The 26735-nt window shown below is 42.0% G+C and overlaps 1 protein-coding gene across 2 annotated transcripts in view; it reads left to right on the forward strand.

Annotated features, from left to right (window-relative positions):
- The first annotated feature begins 429 nt into the window (after positions 1 to 429).
- The window catches only part of IFT172 (intraflagellar transport 172), a 42420-nt gene continuing 16114 nt past the window's right edge, over positions 430 to 26735 (forward strand). For both annotated transcript variants that reach the window (XM_081254260.1, XM_081254261.1), the window contains exons 1-18: positions 430 to 606; positions 3198 to 3341; positions 3915 to 4027; positions 4457 to 4496; positions 4802 to 4867; positions 5079 to 5158; positions 5377 to 5464; positions 6285 to 6499; positions 7399 to 7522; positions 7938 to 8033; positions 9152 to 9313; positions 9673 to 9726; positions 9968 to 10071; positions 10246 to 10331; positions 13099 to 13211; positions 14194 to 14361; positions 22693 to 22829; positions 23062 to 23169. In XM_081254260.1, coding sequence (XP_081110386.1) covers positions 568 to 606; positions 3198 to 3341; positions 3915 to 4027; positions 4457 to 4496; positions 4802 to 4867; positions 5079 to 5158; positions 5377 to 5464; positions 6285 to 6499; positions 7399 to 7522; positions 7938 to 8033; positions 9152 to 9313; positions 9673 to 9726; positions 9968 to 10071; positions 10246 to 10331; positions 13099 to 13211; positions 14194 to 14361; positions 22693 to 22829; positions 23062 to 23169 — 1937 coding nt within the window. In that variant the 5' untranslated portion in view covers positions 430 to 567. The remainder of the gene's footprint in view (positions 607 to 3197; positions 3342 to 3914; positions 4028 to 4456; positions 4497 to 4801; positions 4868 to 5078; positions 5159 to 5376; positions 5465 to 6284; positions 6500 to 7398; positions 7523 to 7937; positions 8034 to 9151; positions 9314 to 9672; positions 9727 to 9967; positions 10072 to 10245; positions 10332 to 13098; positions 13212 to 14193; positions 14362 to 22692; positions 22830 to 23061; positions 23170 to 26735) is intronic.

Genomic DNA, 26735 nt, shown 5'->3' on the forward strand with positions numbered 1-26735 from the left:
CAGTGGTTGAGAATCCGCCTGCCGATGCAGGGGACACAGGTTCGTGCCCCGGTCCGGAAAGATCCCACATGCCGCGGAGCGGCTGGGCTCGTGAGCCATGGCCGCTGAGCCTGCGCGTCCGGAGCCTGTGCTCCGCAACGGGAGACGCCACAACAGTACCACAGGGAGAGGCCCGCGTACCGCAAAAAAAAAAAAAAAAAAAAGAAGGCGGCACTCAGCCACGCTTACGTACATCGAACAGCTAGAGCGACTACGATTACGTAGGACCCCGGAGATTGCGAAAGGCTTGTGGGCGTGGCTGGAGTTTGGGTTTGCATGCCACGATGGGATTGGTCGAGGAGAGAATTCATCAAGCCCTCTGGGGGTGGTGGGTCCCTCCCTAGACCTCACTGCGGCTGCGCGCGTTCTGTTTTGCTTCGCTGAGAACCTACGCGGTGACCTTGCGACGCGTGTCGCGCTCAGGTCGCTTATGCGTCAGCGGCTGCCGCTGCGGCTGCGTGGCGTGTTGTCCAGGTAACCACGGGAGTTGTCCGCTGTCTGTGGGCATCTGAGAGACAGGTGTTCGTCATGCAGTTGAAGCACCTGAGGACCCTGCTGAGCCCTCAGGTGAGGAGTCGCGTGCTTCTTCCCTCCCTCGCCCGCCTTAATGTTGCAAGAAAAGTGGGGCACTGAAGTTTAAAAGCGTTGAGCGCCTACTGTGTGCAGAAGACCGAAGGCTATAGTTGTGATTCGGACTCTGCTACGTCCATAGAGTGTTGAGTAGGTGAGATGGAGTGCTGAGCACCGTAGCTTTCATTTTGTTCCATTTAACGAATCGGTTGTGTACCAGGTCCCATGGTGGGGCTCCAGGGGATCCAGAACTTGCTCAGTTGTTGCCCCTGCCTTCAAGAGGCTCGTACTAGAGGCAGAGGCGCACGTGTAAACAACGAACATTAATCTACACCTCTCAAATAAGCGCTTTAGGTGTAAGCCCTACCTAAAGGAGTGCAGACGACCACACCGTTCGTTCTGATGGTGAAGATCTCAGATTCAGAAGAGGCTGGACACTGGGGGAGGAGCCCTAGAACATGGCGAAGAAAGGCTGGGTTTCCGAGTCAGGAGGCCAGAATTCAAGTCCTAGCGCCCCACTACTTTAAATAAATGACCTGATGCCCCTGACTTTAGCCTTTATCACACAGGCTCTCTGAGCACTCACCCAAACTTCTACATTTGGAAAACGGGAGTAATAATAATCGCAGCCTTAGAGGGTTAGGGGGAAGAATTAAAGGAAGTAGTATACACAAGAGAACGTTGTAAACTGAAAAGCAGCGTGAAAACTGATAGACAAGAGAGAAGGACATTCAAAATGCAAAGGACAAAATAATAGAAAGCTAATAAGGATATCTGTCATAACTGAATGTTTAAGGTGTACCAGGGCAGCATAAGTAAAGAAGCTAGTGTTGTGGATTATGGAGTCAGACACACATGGATTTAAATCTTGGTTCTGCCACTTAAACTGTGTTTGTAAACTTGAGCAAATTACTTAACCTTTCTGTGCCTCAGTTCCCCCATCTGTAAAAGATGCATAATAATAGCTTCTACCTCAGTTATGAGATTAAATGAGATAATGCGTATCAAGCACTTAGCAAAGTGCCTAGTCCATGCTTGTTAAAGGTTAGCAATTATTCTGTTCTCTACCTCATGTAATCCTCACTTCAGTCCTGTGAGGTACATATTGTAGAGAAAGGAGAATTGATGGATTATGAGAATCAGGAAGGCTTCACAGAGAATGTGGCTTTAAGAGAAGGAAATTAGAACAAAAGAGAGGTGTGCTCATTGCTCAGTAAACTGTTCTCTGAATCTGTATTTCTAAAATTCCTTTACCCTAATGGAATAATTGGAAATGAAATCTTCCTTCAATCTTTCAAAATAAGATGATGTCACGATGCAGGTAAGGGCTGAATGCCCAGGATTGGGCAAAATGATTAAGGAAGATGATTGGCAACAATTGATAAGCCCTCTACCCTCCTAACCTAATTTAGTCAAGAGTTGGAGGGAGTTAAAGGTGGTGGTGTGGCTATTTTCTGACTCTGGTTTGAGGATTTTGATGAAAAATGCCTTTTTTACCTCTGACTTTGGAAGTGGGTAGGTTAGGAGTAAAAAGCAACAATGTTTTAAGCCAGGGCTCTAGAGCCCAAGTAGTTAAACAATTGGAGCAGAAATTAAATTTTTTATTTCAAGGAGGGAAATCCTTAGTGCAGAACCACACACCACCAGGGCTGGTGGTGGAAGGGACAGACATGGCAAGAATAATTCACTGGGAGTTGATCGCTTCTAACTTGGGCTTCTGTGAAGTAGATTGTTAAGGAAAAAAAGAGACAAAAACCAAAGTGGCATTGTTTATCCTAAGTCACAACTCTGATTATTTTATTTCCCATTCCAGAACTTTCACTGTCTCTCCCTTTCCTACCAAATAAGCCCAAACTCAGCCTAGCTTCAAAGACCCTTGTTGAACTGGCCTCTGTCTGTTCTTCCTGCCTTACCTCCTCTATTCTGCTATTTACAATATAGTTTCAGCTAAATTAAATTACTGTTTATTGACCAGAACTTGCCATTGCTCATGCTATTCCTTCTACCTCAGGTAATTTCCCTACCTAACTGTATCCACTCTTCATAGCTTAATGTTGATCATTTAAGTGGAAAATTATCTCAGACTTTTCCAAACTATTACAGTGCTTTATATGTGCCTCTCTTATGGGACTTTCCCCATTTTTTGGTACCATCTTATTAGATCCTTGGGCAGGGACCATGTTTTGCTCTTTGTCTCTCTCTTAGCCCTTGGCCAAGTGTCTTTTTTATTAAGGTACTCAAAAAACATTAATTGAATGAATGGCTAAAGACCAAAACTTTGCATTTACTTCAGTAGCAGATCTGGGGAATGAGGGAATAAGGAGGCCACTGCAGGGACACATTGGTACAGTTGATTTACCGTGTCACCTCTTAGTGCATTTGCATTATGGGTTTCTAGAAGCACTTTGTTCTCACCATCCAGGGCTCTATGGCCTTGGAGACCTGGATGGATTATGGGCATCTCTTTGTTTTAAGGACTGTGCTAGAAGGAAAATTGACCAGAGTCACACTAGAAGTAATGGAACTAGAAATGCTTTTGGCATTCTAGACCAGCACCTGGGTTTATTTTTGCCCCTTTGCTTCTGCAGGATGGAGCTGCAAAGGTCACCTGCATGGCATGGTCCCAGAACAATGCCAAATTTGCTGTCTGCGCAGTGGACCGAGTGGTGTTGCTGTATGATGAACATGGGGAGCGAAGAGATAAATTCTCCACCAAACCAGCCGACACGAAGGTGAAGGGAATATTCATGTGTACCTTAATCTGTTGATGGGACCCTATAAATCTAGAAAACTTCCTATCCTGCTTCCTAGTCACAGGCATAGGAAATGGCCCGCCCTTCCTTTTCTCAGTATAAAGCCCTCAAACCCACTACAGTCACACAGGCACCTTTTCTTCTTTTTTTTCTTTTTTTAGATTAGAGCGTAGTATTCTTTTTTTATATATAAATTTATTTATTTATTATTTATTTATCTGTGGCTGCGTTGGGTCTTTGTTGCTCCGTGAGGGCTTTCTCTAGTTGTGGCGAGCGGGGGATACTCTTCGTTGCAGTGTGTCGGCTTCTCATTGTGGTGGCTTCTCTTGTTGTGGCTCACGGGCTCTAGGCGCACAGGTTTAAGTAGTTGTGGCTCCCGGGCTTAGTTTCTCCGTGGCATATGGGATCTTCCCGGACCAGGGCTCAAACCCATGTCCCCTGCATTGGCAGGCGGATTCTTAACCACTGTACCACCAGGGAAGTCCACCTTTTCTTCCCTTTTAAGGATACTCATTACTTCTTTTTCTTTCCTTTTTTCTTTTTGACTCTTAGTATGGCAGGAAGAGCTATATGGTGAAGGGCATGGCTTTTTCTCCTGATTCCACCAAGATTGCCATAGGACAGACTGACAACATCATCTATGTCTACAAGATTGGAGAAGATTGGTGAGGATAGAGACTGGGAGATGGGGTGTCCCAGAGAAGAAGGGAAAGGCAGGAAGAAATGCCTCACTGGGAAGGGGGAATAGAGAGGATGAGGAGCCAGCTGGGGCTTGGAAGGCAGAGGCCTTCTGGAGTCTGTTGTTGTAGCTTCCCTACCTTTGCGTGCACCACGTGTTCTATGATCCCATCCCTGGAAGAGTCAGTCTTAGATCAACAAGGAGGTCCTGTGAGATCCTGGGGAGCCCAGAGTGATGTTTTGTCTTTGTTATTCTTCCAAAGCTACTCAGGCTCCTTTGAGGGCTTCTGTGGAGTGGTAGGAAACACTAGTGGGCCAGGGAAGGTATCTACAATTCCTCCCCTCCCCCAGCATCATTTGTGGCCATTTATTCATGGAAGTGGTTTGTAATATGCTTCCCTCCTTTTATTTGACAGGGGTGACAAGAAAGTCATCTGTAACAAGTTCATCCAGACGGTAAAGTTCAAACCAGTCCCTGGGAGATTAGGATGAACAAGCATGTATCAGTATATCCGCTTATAAATACAACCAGAAGTTACATTTGTTAACATCTGGCTCTGACTTTTCCTACTGCACGAATGGTACTGCCTGGCTGCTCATCCCCCTGTGCTTTCCTCCTTAGAGCCCAGTTGTGTCCCCTCCTCTCCTTCCCTACAGGTGGTTGGAGTGGTGGCATGTGGAGGGCTGTTCAGGCTCAGGTTGTTATCAAAGTGCTAACATACATAGACAGGTTTATCCTTTTCATTCTTTCTTTCTTACAGAGTGCTGTTACTTGTCTGCAGTGGCCAGCAGAACACATCATTGTCTTTGGACTGGCTGAAGGGAAGGTAAAGGAGGGAAGAGAAACACGGGAGAGACTGTGCATGGGGATAATGGTTCTGGAAAGAGGTATATGGTTAATCTTCTCCCTTAGGGTCAAGTTGTGTACTGGGGAGACTACCCAGGGAACAGTTTTTGTTTTTTTCTTTTTCTTTCCTTAGGACCTGGGTGAAATTGAAAGTAGCCTAACCAGACTTTTGTCCATTCTCCCATTTTCAGGTTCGTTTAGCAAACACCAAAACTAATAAATCATCTACCATCTATGGGACAGATTCTTATGTGGTGTCCCTGACAACGAAGTGAGTAAGGAAGAGCGGTATCCCAAAAGCTTGGAAATGGTAGGAAAAGCTATAGGGGACTCTGGACTGGGGGACCATAGTATGAAAGGTGGAGAGGGCTGGTAGCAGGAACCGCAGGTAGGGTAGTGTTTGACAGACAAAGGGGACTTTCTTGGTGAGACAGGATGCTCTAACGTCTTCCTGTGTTTCTTTCCTTTCCTCCTTTTCCCCTTTTTTAGTTGCTCTGGGAAAGGAATTCTCTCTGGTCATGCAGATGGCACCATTGTTAGGTATTTCTTTGATGATGAAGGCTCTGGAGAATCACAGGTATGAATAAAGGATGCTCTGGAATAGGGGAAAAGGAAATCCCAAGAACTCTCCGAGAGGAGGTTGGACATCTAAGGAATTTAGATCATGGTGCTGGGAGAGGAGGCTAGAGGAATGAGACCTCAGGCAGAGAGACACTTGGATGCGGCCACAGAGAGGATTTGTTTTTCCGAGGCCAGAGCTTAATATTTATGGGAAAGGATGAATCAGGTGGAAGGGACCTTGAGGCAAAGAGAAATAAAGACTCCGAGAGTAATGAAAAGTGAAAATTATTCTCATTTGTGGAAAATATATATTTATGTGTATAAATTCATAGAAAAAAGGGTTGTTTACTCTTGAGAGGGAAAATATGGGGGATTAAAGGAAGGTTCATGTTTTAATCTATGTCATTCTCTATTGTTTGAATCATTTACGTTAAGAATTACTTGTGTAATCATTAAATGTATCCCTCCTGAAATAAAGGGGCCATATGCTCCCTGTGGGCCTATACGGTATTGGTTAATGTGTAGGACAGATTCCTTTGGGGGGCCTTATTAGGTGAATATTAAAGATCTGCAGACACACGTATTTTGAGGTTCCCTCTTGAACACAAGATCAGTAAGTGTGTATATATGTCATAAAAGATGTGTGTGTGAGTGTAAGACAGAAAGATAATTTGTGAAGTCTTCAGATTAAGATGTGTTAGGGTGGGAAAATGTTCGGAGAAAGATTTCTGCAGAGTAGGATTGTCAGGGTGAGTGTGTCAGATGCTAGGAATGAGAAGTTTCTGAGGTGGAGTCCTCAGAGTCAGAGTGATTGAAACCCTCTACTTCTGTCTTAGGGGAAGTTGGTGAACCACCCATGCCCACCCTATGCCTTGGCTTGGGCAACCAACAGCATTGTGGCTGCAGGCTGTGATCGGAGGATTGTGGCCTATGGAAAGGAAGGCCACGTGCTACAAACTTTTGACTATAGCCGTGACCCTCAGGAACGGGAGTTCACCACAGCTGCAGCAAGTCCTGGGGGTCAGTCTGTTGTGCTGGGAAGTTATGACAGGTGGGTCTCCTTTCCAGTTGCAGCTTCGCCTGCTTTCCCTGTGTACCCTCTTCTTTAGTCCAGTTTTGCTTCTCAACAAGAGTGGGAGACTGGATCAGAATCAAGTGATTCTTAAGTTTTAATTCAGGCACTTTCCTCTTCCTGTTCCCACCGTCCGTTGGCATGTCGGCAGTTCCAAGACGCACCATGCTCTTGTTGTGTCTCTGCCTCTCCCCGGGATTCCACAGCAGAATTCATCTCCACTTTCTTTGTGCTCCCTTTGCCCCTTTTCAGACCACTGGCTTAGTGTTTATCACATTATATTATAGTTTGGTGTTTGTATCTAACTGGTTAAATTGAAGAGCCCTTGAGAAGAGGGCCTATTATTCTCTTTTTTTTTAAGTCTCCAGGGCCTAAATTAGCATCTAGTATATAATACATGCTCAAATGTTTGGTAAATGAATGAATGAATGAATGATGGAATGGTGAATAAATAGCTAGAGTCTGGGTCCCATCTCTTCCTTGGAGCGCTTTTAACCCCAGCTTTGTCAGTCCTGTCTCTCTGTCCCCTTCAGTCTCATGTGTGTCTGTCTCTTCCTTTCCTTCTTCTCTGACTCCTACCATTTCTCTTTTCTTTTTCCATATTTCTCTGTTGCTAACAGCTCGTTTTTCTCACCAGCCACCATCTCTTTTTATTTTCTCCACTCCTATCTCTCTTGCTCCATTTTACTTTTGACTTGATTTTCCCAATTTACTTCCTTTGAACACTTTTGTCCTCTCCTACTAGACCTCCCAACTTGTCTGTTCTCTTTGATTTCCTCTGTTCTCTGATGTAGCAAGACTAATTTCCTTCCATTACAGGCCCATTTTCAGTTTTTCTCAGCCTCCAACTCTTCTAAAAGCCACATACTTAATTTCAGACTTCGGGTACTCAACTGGAGCCCTCGAAGAAGCATCTGGGAAGAGGCAAAGCCCAAGGAGATTGCCAACTTATACACCATCACTGCCTTGGCCTGGAAGCGGGATGGCTCACGACTCTGTGTGGTGTGTGACTAGTAACCCCTTTCTGCTTTGGTGACTTTCTTCAAATTAAGAAAAATCCCACCTTATCCTAAAGCACTCTCTCCTGACACTAGAGAATCTCCTCTTCCCTTTTGACCACAACCTAAAACTCTGACGTTACAGGCAGGAAAGAGGAATGCATACCTTATTAGAGGCCAAATGGGACAAGAGCTTTATAGGCAGGGATGATTTCTCCCTTATATCCCATCATTATGTGATGCTCTTGAGTCCTGCAATCGCCACCTCTTTCCTGCTGGTGCTTCCAAAAACTACCAGCCCTTTTACTGCCACCTCTTCTGTAGATTCTAGAACCTAGGGTGTGAGAGTGTCTCTGAATACCCTCTACGTGCCTCCGTATTGCGTGTGTCACCCTTTAGGTTGTCACTTCCCCTTCCAGGGCACACTGTGCGGTGGAGTGGAACAGTTTGACTGGTGCCTCCGAAGGAGCATTTACAAGAATAAGTTTGAGTTGACGTATGTGGGACCTAGCCAGGTAAGCGGCTGATAGCCTGCCACACGGAGAGTTTGCCATGGCTCCCTCATCCTTGTAGTACTTCCCTGCGGTCTGGCCACAGCACAGAGTCAAATTAACCTCTGACAGAGCTGTTCTGAGGAATAGAATGTGTCAGGGCAACTCTCCGGCAACTTTCCTGCTTATTGTAAGAAAAGGATTAACCACCAGGTTTAAGGGGTACAGAGATTGCCAGTTACATCTTCCCGGTTTAAAACTTCACTGCCGGGCTTTCCTGGTGGCGCAGTGGTTGAGAGTCCGCCTGCCAATGCAGGGGACACGGGTTCGTGGCCCGGTCCGGGAAGATCCCACATGCCGCGGAGCGGCTGGGCCTGTGAGCCATGGCCGCTGAGCCTGCGCGTCCGGAGCCTGTGCTCCACAACAGGGGAGGCCACAGCGGTGAGAGGCCCGCGTACCGCAAAAAAAAAAAAAAAAACTTCACTGCCTATAGGATGGCAACTGGGGAAGTTGATAAATAGGATTATAATTCTGAATTCTTTTGTTGTAAGGCCTCTGAACTCACTGTGTATGATGTTGCAAGCTCATTTCTTAGTTTCTGAGCCCACTTTTCTCTTTTCTCTACCTCCACCCTCCTTTCCTTCATTTATTATTCATTGATTCCTTTAGTCTTCCATTTTATCCAGAAATATTTATCCATTCTTTATGTGTCAGCACTGTTAAGCATTGAGAATTCAAAGATAGTTATCTGTAATACATTGTCCCTTATTTGAGAAGGTCGTTTTAGCAAAGGAGACAGACATATCAGAAAATAATACAGCACACTGTGGTAAAGTTATCATAAAAGGTTGTACAAAGAGCTACAGGAACATAGGGAGAGTGATTGGTTTAACCCAGTGGAACTTTCAGAATCGTATGTATTATTAACATCAAAAGAGATAATATATTAAAGCATTTCATAAATAGTAAAGCATTATGTAAATGTGAGGTGTCCCTTTTACCAAGAATATCCTAGGCCAGGCAAGGAAAAAAGATGTTACTTTGTTTAGTTAGCCCTGTGAAGGTGGGCGAGAGGCACAGCATGTTGACCCCTCTTTCGGATTGGGGGAAGCCTGGGGAGCTCAGACTCATCTCCTACCAAGGTGATTGTGAAGAACCTGTCATCGGGGACCCGAGTGGTACTCAAGTCACACTATGGCTATGAGGTGGAAGAGGTGAAAATCCTGGGAAAAGAACGCTACCTGGTGGCCCACACGTCAGACACACTGTTGCTGGGGGACCTGAACACTAATCGCCTTAGTGAGGTAGGAACCAAAAATGGAGAGGTGGGGAATGGGGCATCCTGAGGTGCTACTCAGGCAAGCCAGGGTCCCTGGGGGAAGATCTCCATGGGAAGCTCTAACATTCTGGTGTTGGGGACCTGGCTTCAGGGAATGAGACCCGGGAGGCTTAGAATCCCGGAATACGAATCACCGTTGTTGGACTGTTTTTACACCATCTCCCAGAAGCATAGGGACTAGGGCAAAATCTGGCATAGCATCTCTTTTGTGCAATGTCAAAGCCTCCCCCAATTCCATCTCTCTGCATCCCACCCTGTTGTTCTTTCAGCATTGTCTTGGATAGTTATCCACATTGTGCCTTATGTCTTTTCCCCCCTTAACAGGTAGCTTGGCAGGGATCTGGTGGCAATGAGAAGTATTTCTTTGAAAATGAAAATGTGAGTAGAGCTTGATTCACCATCACTGTCCTGATAAGCCTCCTTCTAGCTTCTGTGTAGCAGGATGGCAAGTGGCAAGGGGTTGAGAAAACAGCAGATAAAGTGGGAGGGTGAAATAGGCAGAGGAACAGAATAAACAGAAAGGTGGGTGTCACTTTGAACTCATGGTACACCTCCCTCGACTGTTTTTCTCTTTCTTCGTGTGATCTTTCCACTGTATAACAAGTCCATTCACCCCCAGGTATGCATGATCTTCAATGCTGGAGAGCTAACCCTGGTGGAATATGGGAGTAATGATACCCTGGGTTCTGTACGTACTGAATTCATGAACCCCCATCTCATCAGGTAACCCCACAAGGTTCTCTAAATTTTTGAAACCCAAAAGAATTCCTTTTGACTTCCATCTCCTATATCCTCAGGTTAATCTAAAATCTTCATCCCATATGGTATTTCAGAGCTCCTATTAAACATCCCAGCTACCTAAGCCCATTTTGCCTCACCTGACCCTTCATGTTTCAGTGTCCGTATTAATGAGAGGTGCCAGCGAGGAACGGAGGATAATAAGAAATTGGCTTATCTTGTTGATATTAAGACTATTGCTGTAGGTGAGTAAGACTCTCTCATAATTGTAATAACAAAATGTTTATAAAGCACTTCCATGTCACAGGATTGTGTGCAGTGGAGAATCCAGGAATCTGAGAGGCATCGGGTAAATGTGTGACCTCATTCTTACAGTGGATATGTGAAATGTTTAAATCCATATGTGTATGTCTATATCTAGAAGTCTAGATACAGAAGCATTGGTATGTATAGGCCTGCCCATATAATTATTCACGTTCTCTAGGCGTATATCTCAGGGCTGGAAAATTGTGAATTGTAGAAAAGAACCATTAGCAAATTTAAGAATTTTCCTGTTTAGATTTCATAGGATCACAGATTCTTAGAACTGGAAGGGGCCTTCCTTTCTGTATAGTTTGTCGTTAATAAGTAGTGATGACAAACTTTATGTGCGTTTCACAAATGTTCACATTTATAAATCGTACTGTATATATTAATAGTTAATTTTTTATTGTGGAATGTTTTAAGCATAGGAAAAAAGTATAACGAATAGCATGGTATTCTCTTAAAAAGTTCAGAGAATAACGTATCCAGGTAGTGTAGGTAGTAAGAACAGGGCTCTGGAGTCAAACCTCCCCACGTCTCTACTTACTACCTGTGTAATCTTAGGTAAATTACTTCACCTTTCTGTATCTCAATTTCCTCATCTACAAAATGGGGATAAAAATAGGACCTACTTCATATGAAAAGCACTTAGACTAGTGCCTAGTATATAATAAGAGCTTAATAAATGTTAGCTATTCATAATAATAATGTTATTATTACTTGTGTACCCATACACAGTTCTGTCAAATCCTTACATTTCATTATTTTTACCTTGGATCTTTTCTCTCTTCTCTATTGATGGACATTTGTTGGTTTTTCACTGATACAGTATTTCAGTTCTCTAAGGTTTCAATTTCACTAAATATTTCCAAATTGCTCTCTGAAGAGGTTGTACCAATTTACATTCCCACCAGCAGTTACAGTTCCACTTCCTCTCCAGTGCTTGAAATTGCCTGACTTCATTATTTGGCTCAATCTGATGTATATGGAAATACATTTCATTGTTTTAATTTTTTTGTTCATTTGTTTATTGGCCATTTGGATTTCTTCTGTGAATTGCCAGTTCATATCCATTGCCTATTTTTAAAATTAGGTTGTCTTTTCTTTATTTGCGTGAAGGAGTTGTGTGTGTGTGTGTATAGGCTTTGATGGTTATTTGCATTGCAGCTCTTGTCTCAGCCTGTGGCTTGTCTTTTCTCTCCTTTTCAGCCTTTCTTAGTATTTAGACATTTTTAAGTTTAATGTAGTCCATTTTATCACTTTTTTTTTTTACTGAAGTATAGTTCAATTTACAGTGTTGTATATCACTTTTTAATAAATAGTTTGTGGTTTTTGAGGTCTTATTTAAGAAATCCCTCCCTACTCCCTCCTGTATTTTGGCATTTAAAATTTTGCTTTTTACCTGGAATTTATTTTTGTGCATAATGTGGGTAGGAATCTAATTTTATTTTTTTTCCATATGTTTAACCATTGTTCAAAAGTCCATTCTTCACTCACTAGTATGTAATGTCATCTCTCATAAATCAGGTTTCCATATACATATGGGTCTGTTCTTAAGACATTTTTACATTTCATGAACTTTCTATTTCACATGAAGTTGCTGAGCTCAGAAATGTAAGTATCTATAATGGAAATAATAATACAGTCCAGTGGCCTAAGTTCTAAGTTCCAGTGGCCTAAGTTCTCTCAGCAGTAATGAGCTGTGAGATTTTGGACAAGTCACCTCACTCTGTATGTCTTATCTTCAATGTACATTGACAGAGTTCTTCTCTTAACCGTTTTGGGTCATCGACCCCTTTGAGTATCTAATTAAAAGCATAGATCCTTTCCCAGAAAAATATCTACATGCATAATTTTGTATGTAATTTCAGGGTGCTCACAGAAATAGGGTCCCCACAGCTCTAGCATTCTATGGTTGTACTTATAATCGGGGCATTAAAACATGGATTTATCATTTTGCTTTTTAATTAAAGGAAAATTCATTTTTAAGTTGGTCTTCCCAGTAGTGGACATCCACTGGCATTTGGTCTTTAGCTTAAGCATAGGTAACAAAAGCAGGCACATTGCTTGTTGATAATGTATATCAATAAGGCCTGTGAATGGGCTTTGTTCAAGAGTCTCCCTGAAAGCACCCTAGCCAGCCCTGAGTGGTCTGTTCTAAACATGATTGTTTCTTATATTGCCTATGAAATTCAGACCAAACTAATATTCATCCTGTGCAATGACCAGCCTAACTTTAGTTAGAGGTTCCTCCTATTTTGTCTGTGTGCCTTCACCACTCTTTGTCCCTAAGTGTTCTTATGTCACTGCCACTCAAATATGCAGGTAATTCCTTGGAGCACATATGATCACCAGGGTCATTTCGTTCATCAGCTTTCTCTCACTGGTGTGTTTGCTCTAATTGTGGTTCATCATGAGAACAGAAGCCAGTTGCTCCATAGTTCTGACCTGCTCTGAGACAACTCCAGGAGTCCCAGAGAGGAATCACATTTCTTTATGAGTCTGGATCTTTTGAGTTAATAACTGCAGAGTTAAAAAAAAACCTCTATAATTTTAGAAGAAATACAGCATCTTAGCAAAATTATGTTGTACTGCCCATTTACATTCCTGAGTGACATTCTCTAGACTAATGCAACATTCTTAAAGCCAGACTTTCACAGGCCACCTCATGCCTTGTATGTGATTAACCCTGTTTCCTTTACTCTCTAGTGGACCTGATTGGTGGCTACAACATTGGCACCATCAGCCATGAGAGCCGTGTGGATTGGCTGGAACTTAATGAGACTGGGCACAAGCTTCTCTTCAGGGACCGGAAACTTCGTGTGAGGAGGGTTACTAAGGCCTTAGCCATAGCCTGGTCCATAAAGGATGTGGTACTAGCTGCCAGCAGGGACTGTGGGAGGCAAGATAGGACATAATTTCTTGGGGCTATGCCATTAGCATAGCAAAAGGCACAGAAGAATCAACATTCTTTGTATCTGCTATCACCACCCATCCCATTTTACCCTTCAGGAGACTGTGTCATGATGGCACCAAAGTCAAGAGGGGAATTTGGGAGTTGACGTCTCTCTTACTGTTCACAAATCTGTGCCCTCATGAAACATCCTTACACCTGCATTCCTCTTCCTCGTGCCTAGCTGACCTTAACCCACACCTGCTGCTCCAGTGCTCTTCAGCTGCACTTACCTGACGGCACTGAAGCTGGCTTGAGGACAGTCTCCCCCTAGCCCCTTATTGATTCCGATCTCAATATGGTATCACCAAAGAGTTCAACATCAGGGGCAAAAGGGACTCTCTGGTGATTTTTTGTTTCATTTTCATTGTGATGTGCAAGCCATCACAAATCTCCAGACCATTTAATTTGTCTGGTGCCCTTAGTTTTGTAATCCAGGCTGGTAACTCTGGCCCAGAGTTATTCTAAGAATGAAAGTCTGGGACTTCCCTGGCGGTCCACTGGTTAAGACTCCGCACTTCCACTGCAGGGGGTGCAGGTTCGATCCCTGGTCAAGAACTAAGATCCCACATGCCTTGCAGCGCAGCCAAAAAAGGTCTGACTTTCACCTAACTTCAATTCCTAGGGTGTAGATCTTTGCTCTTTTGATCATCTCTTATTTGGCCAGAGCCAGAATATGCCAACTCAGCATAAACTTGAGGGGTTTATGGTTGAAGATCAGTAAGCTTTGAAATTCAGCATGTACCTGACTGGTGGGTTAGCTCACCACATTTCACCATTAGGAAAATTGTCAAGACGAGAAGACACCCATATCTCCTTTCACCTGTGCTATCTCCTTCTTCCTACTTCAGTTGCACCTATATGATATTGAAAGCTGCTCTAAGACAATGATCCTCCACTTCTGCTCCTACGTGCAGTGGGTCCCAGGAAGTGACGTGCTGGTAGCTCAGAACCGAAACAACTTGTGTGTGTGGTACAACGTTGAGGCACCTGAAAGAGTCACCATGTCCTCCGTCAGGGTATGTTGACATCAGGGCACCTCAGCCATAGTGTTGAGCTGATTAATTAGAACCCCGAGTAGGCTCCGAGGTCTGCTTGGTTTCTCTGCCCACCACCCATAACCTCTTTTATGGAGTTGGCAGGTGACGCTTAGACTCCTTCCCACAGTGGACCAGGCCCCAGAGCCATCCTTGTCAGATTCCTGGCATTATATTAGACCCTTGGAGTATGGGTCTCTATATTATAGTGGGAATTCACCAAGTCATAACATGGAGTTCCCTTAGGCTGGAAGGTCCTCAATAGGAGGAATAGGTCCATATCACCTCCTTGTGTGCTGATTCTCTGTTACAAGCCATTCAGGGTTCCATTTTCTTAAGACTGCTGATCAGACCCTCTCTCCTATCCCATGACAACGTCTCACACACAAGTAATATTCCAAAATCTGGGAGGAGCCTCTGCAAACAGAGAAAAGAGGCGCCTATGGTAGGCCAGGATGACCGGTGTGGGTGTGGGTGGAGCTCTTGGTACTTCCTTTTTGTTCTTTCTATTTCTCTTTTTGTCTCCTTTTTTGCCTCATTTTAGACTGATTAAGGTTGAGTTTTTGTGGGGGGGTGGGGGGGTTGTCCTTTTCTAAATACTCTTTTTTTCACTTTTTTGGGTTTGAAGGTTATACATCCTATTTCTATAGCAGTTACCCTTAAAAGTTCACCATGTATTTAAATTAACAAAGTCTAAAGTTAATCAGCATCTCACCCCCACCCTGCACTGCAAACAATACAAGGACCATAAAAGATTAAATGGGATTACCTCCCCTTTGCCACTGTTGTCTAGTATTTTGGTTCCCTTCTGTCATCCCCAAAGTTAGACGTTTATTATTTTATACAGACAGAATTTGTATAGATTTACCATCATAGTGCCAGTTTCTCTGTTCACCTTTTCCTCTTTCGTTGCTGATCTTCCCTCTGGAGTTACTTTTCTTCCTCTTCTTGAAGAATATCATTTAGAAGTTTCTTTTTTTCTTTTTGAATTTTATTTTATTTTTTATACAGCAGGTTCTTATTAGTCATGCATTTTATACATATTAGTGTATACATGTCAATCCCAATCTCGCAATTCATCACACACACACACCCCGCCACTTTCCCCCCTTGGTGTCCATATGTTTGTTTGTTCTCTACATCTGTGTCTCTATTTCTGCCCTGAAAACCGGTTCATCTGTGCCAGTTTTCTAGGTTCCACATATATGCGTTAATATACAATATTTGTTTTTCTCTTTCTGACTTACCTCACTCTGTATGACAGTCTCTAGATCCATCCACGTCTCTACAAATGACCCAGTTTCGTTCCTATTTATGGCTGAGTAATAGTCCATTGTATACATATACCACATCTTAATCCATTCGTCTGTTGATGGGCGTTTAGGTTGCTTCCATGACCTGGCTATTGTAAATAGTGATGCAATGAACACTGGGGTGCATGTGTCTTTTTGAATTATGGTTTTCTCTGGGTATATGCCCAGTAGTGGGATTGCTGGGTCATATGGTAATTCTGTTTTTAGTTTTTTAAGGAACCTCCATACTGTTCTCCATACTGGCTGTATCAATTTACATTCCCACCAACAGTGCAAGAGGGTTCGATTTTCTCCACACCCTCTCTAGCATTTGTTGTTTGTAGATTTTCTGATGAGGCCCATTCTAACCAGTGTGAGGTGATACCTTACTGTAGTTTTGATTTGCATTTCTCTAATAATTAGTGATGTTGAGCAGCTTTTCATGTACTTTTTGGCCATCTGTATGTCTTCTTTGGAGAAATGTCTATTTATGTCTTCTGCCCATTTTTTGATTGGGTTGTTTGTTTCTTTAATATTGAGCTGCATGAGCTGTTTATATATTTTGGAGATTAATCCTTTGTCCGTTGATTCGTTTGCAGATATTTTCCCCCATTCTGAGGGTGGTCTTTTCGTCTTGTTTGTAGTTTCCTTTGCTGTGCAAAGCTTTTAAGTTTCATTAGGTCCCATTTGTTTATTTTTTGTTTTTATTTCCATTACTCTAGGAGATGTATCAAAAAAGATCTTGCTGTGATTTATGTCAAAGAGTGTTCTTCCTGTGTTTTCCTCTAAGAGTTTTATAGTGTCCAGTCTTACATTTAGGTCTCTAATCCATGTTCAGTTTATTTTTGTGTATGGTATTAGGGAGTATTTTAATTTCATTCTTGTACATGTAGCTGTCCAGTTTTCCCAGCACCACTTATTGAAGAGACTGTCTTTTCTTCATTGTATATCCTTGCCTCCTTTGTCATAGATTAGTTGACCATAGGTGCATGGGTTTATCTCTGGGCTTTCTATCCTGTTCCATTGGTCTGTATTTCTATTTTTGTGCCAGTACCATATTGTCTTGATTACTGTAGCTTTGTAGTATAGTCTGAAGTTAGGGAGTCTGATTCCTCCAGCTCCATTTTTTTTTCCCTCAAGACTGCTTTGGCTATTCGGGGTCTTTTGTGTCTCCATACAAATTTTAAGATTTTTTTTGTTCCAGTTCTGTAAAAAATGCCACTGGTAATTTGATAGGGATTGCATTGAATCTGTAGATTGCTTTGGGTAGTATAGTCATTTTCACAATATTGATTCTTCAAAGAAAATGATATATCTCTCCATCTGTTTGTGTCATCTTTGATTTCTTTCATCAGTGTCTTACAGTTTTTTGAGTACAGGTTTTTTACCTCCTTAGGTAGGTTTATTCCTAGGTATGATATTCTTCTTGTTGCAATGGTGAATGGGATTGTTTCCTTAATTTCTCTTTCTGATCTTTCGTTGTTAGTGTATAGGAATGCAAGAAATACATGTGCATTAATTTTGTATCCTGCAACTTTACCAAATTCATTGATTAGCTCTAGTAGTTTTCTGGTGGCATCTTTAGGATTCTCTATGTATTGTATCATGTCATCTGCAAACAGTTACAGTTTTACTTCTTCTTTTCCAATTTGTATTCCTTTTATTTCTTTTTCTTCTCTGATTGCCGTGGCTAGGACTTCCAAAACTATGTTGAATAATAGTGGCGAGAGTGGACATCCTTGTCGTGTTCCTGATCTTAGAGGAAATGCTTTCAGTTTTTCACCATTGAGAATGATGTTTGCTGTGGCTTTGTCATATATGGCCTTTATTATGTTGAGGTAGGTTCCCTCTGTGCCCACTTTCTGGAGAGTTTTTATCATAAATGGGTGTTGAATTTTGTCAAAAGCTTTTTCTGCATCTACTGAGATGATCATATGGTTTTTATTCTTCAATTTGTTAATATGGTGTATCACCTTGATTGATTTGCATATATTGAAGACTCCTTGCATCCCTGGGATAAATCCCACTTGATCATGGTGTATGATCGTTTTAATGTGTTGTTGGATTCTGTTTGCTAGTATTTTGTTGAGGATTTTTGCATCTATATTCATCAGTGATATTGGTCTGTAATTTTCTTTTTTTGTAGTATCTTTGTCTGGTTTTGGTATCAGGGTGATGGTGGCCTCATAGAATGAATTTGGGAGTGTTCCTTCCTCTGCAATTTTTTGGAAGAGTTTGAGAAGGATGGGTGTTAGCTCTTTTCTAAATGTTTGATAGAATTCACCTGTGAAGCCATCTGGTCCTGGACTTTTGTTTGTTGGAAGATTTTTAATCACAGTTTCAATTTCATTACTTGTGATTGGTCTGTTCATATTTTCTATTTCTTCCTGATTCAGTCTTGGAAGGTTATACCTTTCTAAGAATTTGTCCATTCTTCCAGGTTGTCCATTTTATTGGCATAGAGTTGCTTGTCGTAGTCTTAAGATGCTTTGTATTTCTGTGGTGTCTGTTGTAACTTCTCCTTTTTCACTTCTAATTTTATTGATTTGAGTCCTCTCCCTCTTTTTCTAGATGAGTCTGGCTAAAGGTTTATCAATTTTGTTTACCTTCTTAAAGAACCAGCTTTTAGTTTTATTGATCTTTGCTATTGTTTTCTTGGTTTCTATTTCATTTATCTCTGCTCTGATCTTTATGATTTCTTCCCTTCTACTAACTTTGGTTTTGTTTGTTCTTTCTCTAGTGCCTTTAGATGTAAGGTTAGATTGTTTATTTGAGATTTTTCTTGTTTCTTGACATAGGCTTGTATTGCTATAAACTTCTCCTCTTAGAACTCCTTTTGCTGCATCCCATAGGTTTTGGATCATCGTGTTTTCATTGTAATTTGTCTCTAGATATTTTTTTATTTCCTCTGATTTCTTCAGTGATCTCTTCGTTCTTTAGTAACGAATTGTTTAGCCTCCATGTGTTTGTGCCTTTTACGTTTTTTTCCCTGTAATTGATTTCTAATCTCATAGCGTTGTGGTCAGAAAAGATGCTTGATATGATTTCAGTTTTCTTAAATTTACTGTGGCTTGATTTGTGACCCAAGATGTGATCTATCCTGGAGAATGTTCAGTGTGCACTTGAGAAGAAAGTGTAATCTGCTGTTTTTGGAAGGAATGTCTTATAAATATCAATTAAATCTATCTGGTCTATTGTGTCATTTAAAGCTTGTGTTTCCTTATTAATTTTCTGTCTGGATGATCTGTCCATTGGTGTAAGTGAGCTGTTAAAGTCCCCCACTGTTACTGTGTTACTGTTGATTTCCTCTTTTATAACTGTTAGCAGTTGCCTTATGTATTGAGGTGCTCCTATGTTGGGTGCATATATATTTATAATTGTTATATCTTCTTCTTGGATTGATCCCTTGATCATTATGTAGTGTCCTTCCTTGTCTCTTGTAACATTCTGTATTTTAAAGTCTATTTTATCTGATATGAGTGTTGCTACTCCAGCTTTCTTTTGATTTCCATTTGCGTGGAATATCTTTTTCCATCCCCTCACTTTCAGTCTGTATGTGTCCCTAGGTCTGAAATGTGGGTCTCTTGTAGACAGCTTATATATGGGTCTTGTTTTTGTATCCATTCAGCAGTTGGAGCATTTAATCCATTCACGTTTAAGGTAATTATCAATATGTATGTTCCTATTACCATTTTCTTAATTGTTATGGGTTTTTGTTTTGTTTTGTTTTGTTTTGTTTTGTTTGCGGTATGCGGGCCTCTCACTGTTGTGGCCTCTCCCATTGCAGAGCACAACAGGCTCCACGGCATGTGGGATCTTCCTGGACCGGGGCACGAACCCGTGTCCCCTGCATCGGCAGGTGGACTCTCAACCACTGTGCCACCAGGGAAGCCCTATGGGTTTGTTTTTGTAGGTCCTTTTCTTCTCTTGTGTTTCCCACTTAGAGAAGTTCCTTTAGCATTTGATGTAGAGCTGGTTTGGTGGTGCTGAATTCTCTTAGCTTTTGCTTGTCTGTAAATCTTTTGATTTCTCCATCGAATCTGAATGAGTTCCTTGCTGATTAGAGTAATCTTGGTTGTAGGTTCTTCCCTTTCATTGCTTTAAATACATCGTTCCACTCCCTTCTGGCTTGTAGAGTTTCTGCTGAGAAATCAGCTGTTAACCTTATGGGAGTTGCCTTGTATGTTTTTGTCATTTTTCCCTTGTTGCTTTCAATAATTTTTCTTTGTCTTTAATTTTTGTCAATTTGATTAGTATGTGTCTCAGCATGTTTCTCCTTGGGTTTAATCTGCCTGGGACTCTCTGCGCTTCCTGGACTTGGGTGGCTATTTCCTTTCCCATGTTAGGGAAGTTTTTGACTATAATCTCTTCAAATATTTTCTCGGGTCCTTTTTCTCTCTTTTCTCTTTCTGGGACCCCATAATGCGAATGTTGTCGCATTTAATATTATCCCAGAAGTCTCTTAGGCTGTCTTCATTTCTTTTCATTCTTTTTTTCTTTATTCTGTTCTGTGGCAGTGAATTCCACCATTCTGTCTTCCAGGTCACTTATCCATTCTTCTGCCTCAGTTATTCTGCTATTGGTTCCTTCTAGTATATTTTTCATTTCAGTTATTGTTTTCATCTCTGTTTGTTTGTTCTTTAATTCTTCTAGGTCTTTGTTAAACATTTCTTGCATCCTCTCGATCTTTGCCTCCATTCTTTTTCCAAGGTCTTGGATCATGTTCATTATCATTATTCTGAATTCTTTTTCTGGAAGGTTGCCTACCTCCACTTCATTTAGTTGTTTTTCTGGGGTTTTATCTTGTTCCTTCATCTGGTACAGAGTCCCCTGCCTTTTCATTCTGTCTATATTTTTGTGAATGTGGTTTTCCTCCCACAGGAGGAAATTGTAGTTTCCTGCAGAATTGTAGTTCTTCTTGCTTCTACTGTCTGCCCTCTGGTGGATGAGGCTATCCTAGAAGTTTCTTTAGTGAAAGTCTTTTGATGATAAACGTTCAGGTTTTGATTTTCTGAAAATGTTTTTATTTAGAGCTTTGCTCTTGAAAGATACTTGGACTCAGTACCGAATTCTAGATTTTTTTTTTGACTATGTTGGGTCTTCGTTGCTGCGTGCGGGCTTTCTCTAGTTGCAGCGAGTGGGGGCTACTCTTCGTTGCGGTGCGCGGGCCTCTCATTGCAGTGGCTTCTCTTGGTTGCGGAGCATGGGCTCTAGGCGCGTGGGCTGCAGTAGTTGTGGCGCGCAGGCTTCAGTAGTTGTGGCACGTGGGCTTCAGTAGTTGTGGCACACGGGCTCAGTAGCTGTGGCTCACAGGCTCTAGAGCGCAGGCTCAGGAGTTGTGGCATGCGGGCTCAGTAGTTGTGGTGCATGGGCTTAGTTGCTCCACGGCATATGAAATCTTCCCAGACCAGCGCTTGAACCCATGTCCCCTGCGTTGGCAGGCGGATTCTTAACACCTGCGCCACCGGGAAGTCCCCCCAGTTCTAGATTGACAGCTCATTTTTCTTAGCCTTTTGCAGATATTGTCCCATTGATTGACTTCTTTTGTTCTGACAAGTTTATTAATAGCCCTTTCTGTGTAGGTAATCTGTCTTTTCTCTCTGGTTGCTTTTAAAATCTTTTTTTAGGCATGTTGAAATTTTACTACAGTGTGTCTAGCTATAAATTTCTTTTTATTTATCCTGCTTGGTATATATTGTGCTACCTGTAATTGTGAGTACACATATTTCTATCAGTCTTGGAAATTTCCCAACCATAATCTCTTCAAACTTTGCTTCTTCTATCATATTCTCCAGTCTCTCTATCGAAACTCTAATTAGGTATATGTTAGATTTCTTGTTCTGTCTTCTGTACCTTTTTAACCTGTCTTTCATATTTCCTTTCTCCTCACTCCATGCTACATTCTGGATAATTTCTTAAGGTACATCTTTTAGTTCATTAATTCATTTTCATCATTGTCTAATCTGCTATTTAAACCATCTATTGAGTTTTTTACTTCAAAAATTAAATTTTTCATAAGGTTTTATTTGGTTCTTTCTCCAATGTGACTGACCATTTTTGATAGTCTCTTGTCCCTTGCTTAATTTTTCATTTCATCTTTTAGGTCTTTAAACAACTCACACATAATTATTTTATATTTCATAACTGTCTTTTTCATAACTATTATTTTTGATATCTGAGACCCGTGGAGGTCTAAAACTGTTGTTTATAGGTATTGTTTACTCATTTAACTTTTTGGTTAACTGTTTGTTAACTTATATTTTGGTAGTTTTTATTGTGAGCTCATGTTAACATTGAATGTAATCTTTTGGAATCCTGAGGGCCTCAAATAGGCATGTTTTCCTCCAGAGATGATTTGTGTTTGCCTCTGCAGGAATCAGGCATATTAATGACCTGTACCCCTTTGGTTCCCTTTCCTGAAGAAAGGATCCCCAGTTTAATGAGGGAACCTTAGATTTGGCCTCCTCATCCTGCTGGAGGACCCAAAGTTTATTCTCCTAATACTATGTTTGCCTTCAGGGCAACTGTATTCTTCCTACTTGCTCACCTTCCATTTTCTCCTGCTCATGTTTTTCCATTTTAGCTTACTGACCTCTTTCTCTCTTGCTTTCTTTTTGTGGGGACTGGGGGAGGGAGTAGGAAGCATTCCTAGTGGTTTCTTCAGTTGAACTCAGCAATACATTAAGAAGTATGTTCAAGTTGAATTTTAACAGGAGGGCATTTAAGAATGCCGAGTCATAGTACTGCTGGTAGTGGCAGAAGTGGATGTCACACTTTGTCAACTTATCCCTAGCCATTAGTGCCATCATAGCTATGAATGTACTTTAACCCAAGGATATTACCATACATAGGGAATTTTTATCTGCCTTGAGAGAAACTAAATGTTAGAAAAACGGGAGCCACTGTAATTCCCTCAGTGTATGAGCAGTAGGGTTGAATGAGGGTGGGTCTTTGCTGCAGTTGACTCAGTGGAAATGCTAACTTGGAATTCTGGTGGGATGGGGGTGTTGAATTTTTACAGGGTGATGTTGTAGGTCTGGAGCGGGGCGGGGGAAAGACCGAGGTGATGGTGACTGAAGGTGTGACTACAGTTGCCTACACACTGGATGAGGGCCTTATTGAGTTTGGAACAGCTATTGATGACGGCAACTACACCAGGTGAGGGGCTAGACTGGTAACCAGCAAGGTGGTGGGAAATTCTGGTTCTGAGAACCTGGGATGGGTAGTAAAACTGGCCATGTCTAAAAAGAACGTGGTGTCCTCGGAGGAGATTAGACAAAGAAGACAAATAATTGCCTGCCCCCCTCCTCTCCTGCCCCATCGCTAGTATTCCTCGGTGTCTTCCTGACCCTGGACTCATTCCTTGTGCTTTGCTTCCTTCCCTCTCCAGGGCAGCAGCCTTCTTGGAGACTCTGGAAATGACCCCAGAAACAGAGGCAATGTGGAAAACCTTGAGTAAGCTGTCACTGGAAGCAAGGCAGCTACACATTGCTGAGAGGTGAGTTGGGCTGTGGAACCGAGGTGCCAGGCAGCTAGGAGGGAGGGATGGCCATGCAGGTATCTTCCCCGTGGGCTGCTCCTCCCCAGTGTTAAGGCAGCACTTCCCTTCCCATGCCAACAGATGTCATAGAACCCTTCCATGGTACAGTTATTCCAAGCATCCTCCCATCCTAGATTATGAGTATGTCTTTTATTTATTTTTTTTTTAATTTTTATTGGAGTATAGTTGCTTTACAATGTTGTGTTAGTTTCTTGCTGTACAGCAAAGTGAATCAGTCATATATATATATATATATATATATATATATATATATATATATATATATATATACTCTTTTAGATTTCTTTCCCATTTTAGGTCACCACAGAACATTGAGTAGAGTTCCCTGTGCTATGCAGTAAGTTCTCATTAGTTATCTATTTTATACATAGTAGTGTATATATGTCAGTCCCAATCTCCCAGTTCATCCCACCCTTCCTTCCCCACTTGGTAATCATAAGTTTGTTCTCTACATCTGTGACTCTATTTCTGCTTTGCAAGTAATTTCATCTCTACCATTTTTCTAGATTCCACATATAAGCGATATTGTACGATATTTGTTTTTCTCTTTCTCAGTTACTTCACATAAGGGTGTGTCTTTCATTGTTGTCATTCCCCAGTCTTGCAACTAGGTGCCCCTTCAAAGTTTTTAACACTCATACCCTACAATCCACGTGTTGATGTGTATATTCCGGGTGTTGTATAGGAGTGTAATTTATAGGACAAACATTGGACTCCAGACTCTCTGATTTCAAATCTTGGCCCCATTTACCAACTGTGCAACTTGAGAGAGGTTAACTTAACCTTCCCAAGCCTTGGTTTCTCCATTTGCTCTATGAAATGGGGATGATAACAGAATTTACCTTGCAGGATGGTAAAGAAAAATGGCAGTGGTAGTGGAGAGCAAATGAGAGGACCTGTGCGAAGAGCACAGGTTGGAAGTGCTCTTTAAAGGTCAGCTGCTGCTATTTTGCCTAGGAGTCATCCTTGGTCCCCTTTTTCCCATCCCCTCACAGCTAGACTCTCAGCAGGTCCTAGGGACACTGATCCAGGGTCTTCAAAACATATCCTGAAAATTAATGCACAGAAATCTCTTGCATTCCTATACACTAACAGTGAAAAATCAGAAAGAGAAATTAAGGAAACACTCCCATTTACCACTGCAACAAAAAGAATAAAATACCTAGGAATAAACCTACCTAAGGAGGCAAAAGACTTGTATGCAGAAAACTGTAAGACACTGATGAAAGAAATCAAAGAGTATACAAACAGATGGAGAGATGTACCGTGTTCTTGAATTGGAAGAATCAACATTGTGAAAATGACTATACTACCCAGAGCAATCTACAGATTCAATATAATCCATATCAAACTACCAATGGCATTTTTCACAGAGCTAGAACAAAAAATTTTACAGTTTGTATAGAAACACAAAAGACCCCAAATAGCCAAAGCAGTCTTCAGAAAGAAAAACGGAGCTGGAGGCTCCCTGACCTCAGGCTATACTACAAAGTTACAGTAATCAAGGCAGTGTGGTACTGGCACAAAAACAGAAATATAGATCAGTGGAACAGGATAGAAAGCCCAGAGATAAACCCACACACATGTGGTCACCTTATCTTTGACAAAGGAGGCAAGAATATACAGTGGAGAAAAGACAGTCTCTTCAATAATTGGTGCTGGGAAAACTGGACAGCTACATGGAAAAGAATGAAATCAGAACACTTCCTAACACCATACACAAAAATAAACTCAAGATAGATTAAAGACCTAAGTGTAAGGCCAGACACTATAAAACTCTTACAGGAAAACTTAGGCAGAACACTCTATGACATAAATCACAGCAAGATTCTCTTTGACCCATCTCCTAGAGAAATGGAAATAAAAACAAAAATAAACAAATGGGACCTAATGAAACTTAAAAGCTTTTTCACAGCAGAGGAAACCGTAAACAAGACAAAAAGACAACCCTCACAATGGGAGAAAATATTTGTGAACAAAGCAACTGACAAAGGATTGATCTCCAAGATATATAAGCAGCTCATGCAGCTCACTATCAAAAAAACAAACAACCCAATCCAAAAATGGGCAGAAGGGGCTTCCCTGGTGGCGCAGTGGTTGAGAGCCCGCCTGCCGATGCAGGGGACGCGAGTTCGTGCCCTGGTCCGGGAAGATCCCACATGCCGCGGAGCGGCTGGGCCCATGAGCCATGGCCGCTTGGCCTGCGTGTCGGGAGCCTGTGCTCCGCAACGGGAGAGGCCACAGCAGTGAGAGGCCCGCGTACCGCAAAAAATAAAAAATAAAAATTAAAAATGGGCAGAAGACCTAAATAGACATTTCTCCAAAGAAGATATACAGATTGCCAACAAACACGTGAAGGGATGCTAAACATCACTAATCATTAGAGAAATGCAAATCAAAACCACAATGAGGGACTTCCCTGGTGGCGCAGTGGTTGAGAGTCTGCCTGCCAATGCAGGGGACACGGGTTCGTGCCCCGGTCTGGGAAGATCCCACATGCCGCGGAGCGGCTGGGCCCGTGAGCCATGGCCGCTGAGCCTGCGCGTCCGGAGCCTGTGCTCCACAACGGGAGAGGCCACAGCAGTGAGAGGCCCGCGTAGGGTAAAAAATAATAATAATAATAAAATAAAAAACCACAATGAGGTATCACCTCACACCGGTCAGAATGTCCATCATCAAAAAATCTAGAAACAATAAATGCTGGAGAAGGTGTGGAGAAAAGGGAACCCTCCTGCACTGTTGGTGGGAATCTAAATTGATACAGTCACTATGGAGAGCAGTATGGAGGTTCCTTAAAAAACTAAAAATAGGACTACCATATGACCCAGTAATCCCACTACTGGACATATACCCTGAGAAAACCATAATTCAAAAAGATGCATGTACCACAATGTTCATTTCAGCTCTATTTACAATAGCCAGGACATGGAAGCAACCTAAATGTCCATCGACAGATGAATGGATAAAGAAGATGTGGCACATATATACAATGGAATATTACTCAGCCATAAAAAGGAATGAAACTGAGTTACCTGTAATGAGGTGGATGGACATAGAGTCTCTCATACAGAGTGAAGTAAGTCAGAAAGAGAAAAATAAATACCATATGCTAACACACATATTTGGAATCTAAAAAAAACGGTACTGATGAACCTAGTGGCAGGGCAGGAATAAAGACGCAGAGAATGGACTTGAGGACCCAGGGGTGGGGGAAGGGGAAGCTGGGACGAAGTGAGAGAGTAGCATTGACATAGATACACTACTAAATGTAAAATGGATGGCTAGTGGGAAGCCGCTGCATAGCACAGGGAGATCAGCTTGATGCTTTGTGACTACCTAGAGGGGTGGGATACTGAGGGTGGGAGGGAGGCTCAAAAGGGAGGGGATATGGGGATATATGTGTACGTATAGCTGATTCACTTTGTTGTACAGAAAAAACTAACACAGCATTGTAAAGCAATTATACTCCAATAAAGATAAAAAAAAGAAAATGCTAACAGATA

The sequence above is a fragment of the Mesoplodon bidens genome, assembly GCF_964165515.1.
Source record: "Mesoplodon bidens genome assembly, chromosome: 14".
In the NCBI taxonomy this organism is placed as follows: domain Eukaryota; kingdom Metazoa; phylum Chordata; class Mammalia; order Artiodactyla; family Ziphiidae; genus Mesoplodon; species Mesoplodon bidens.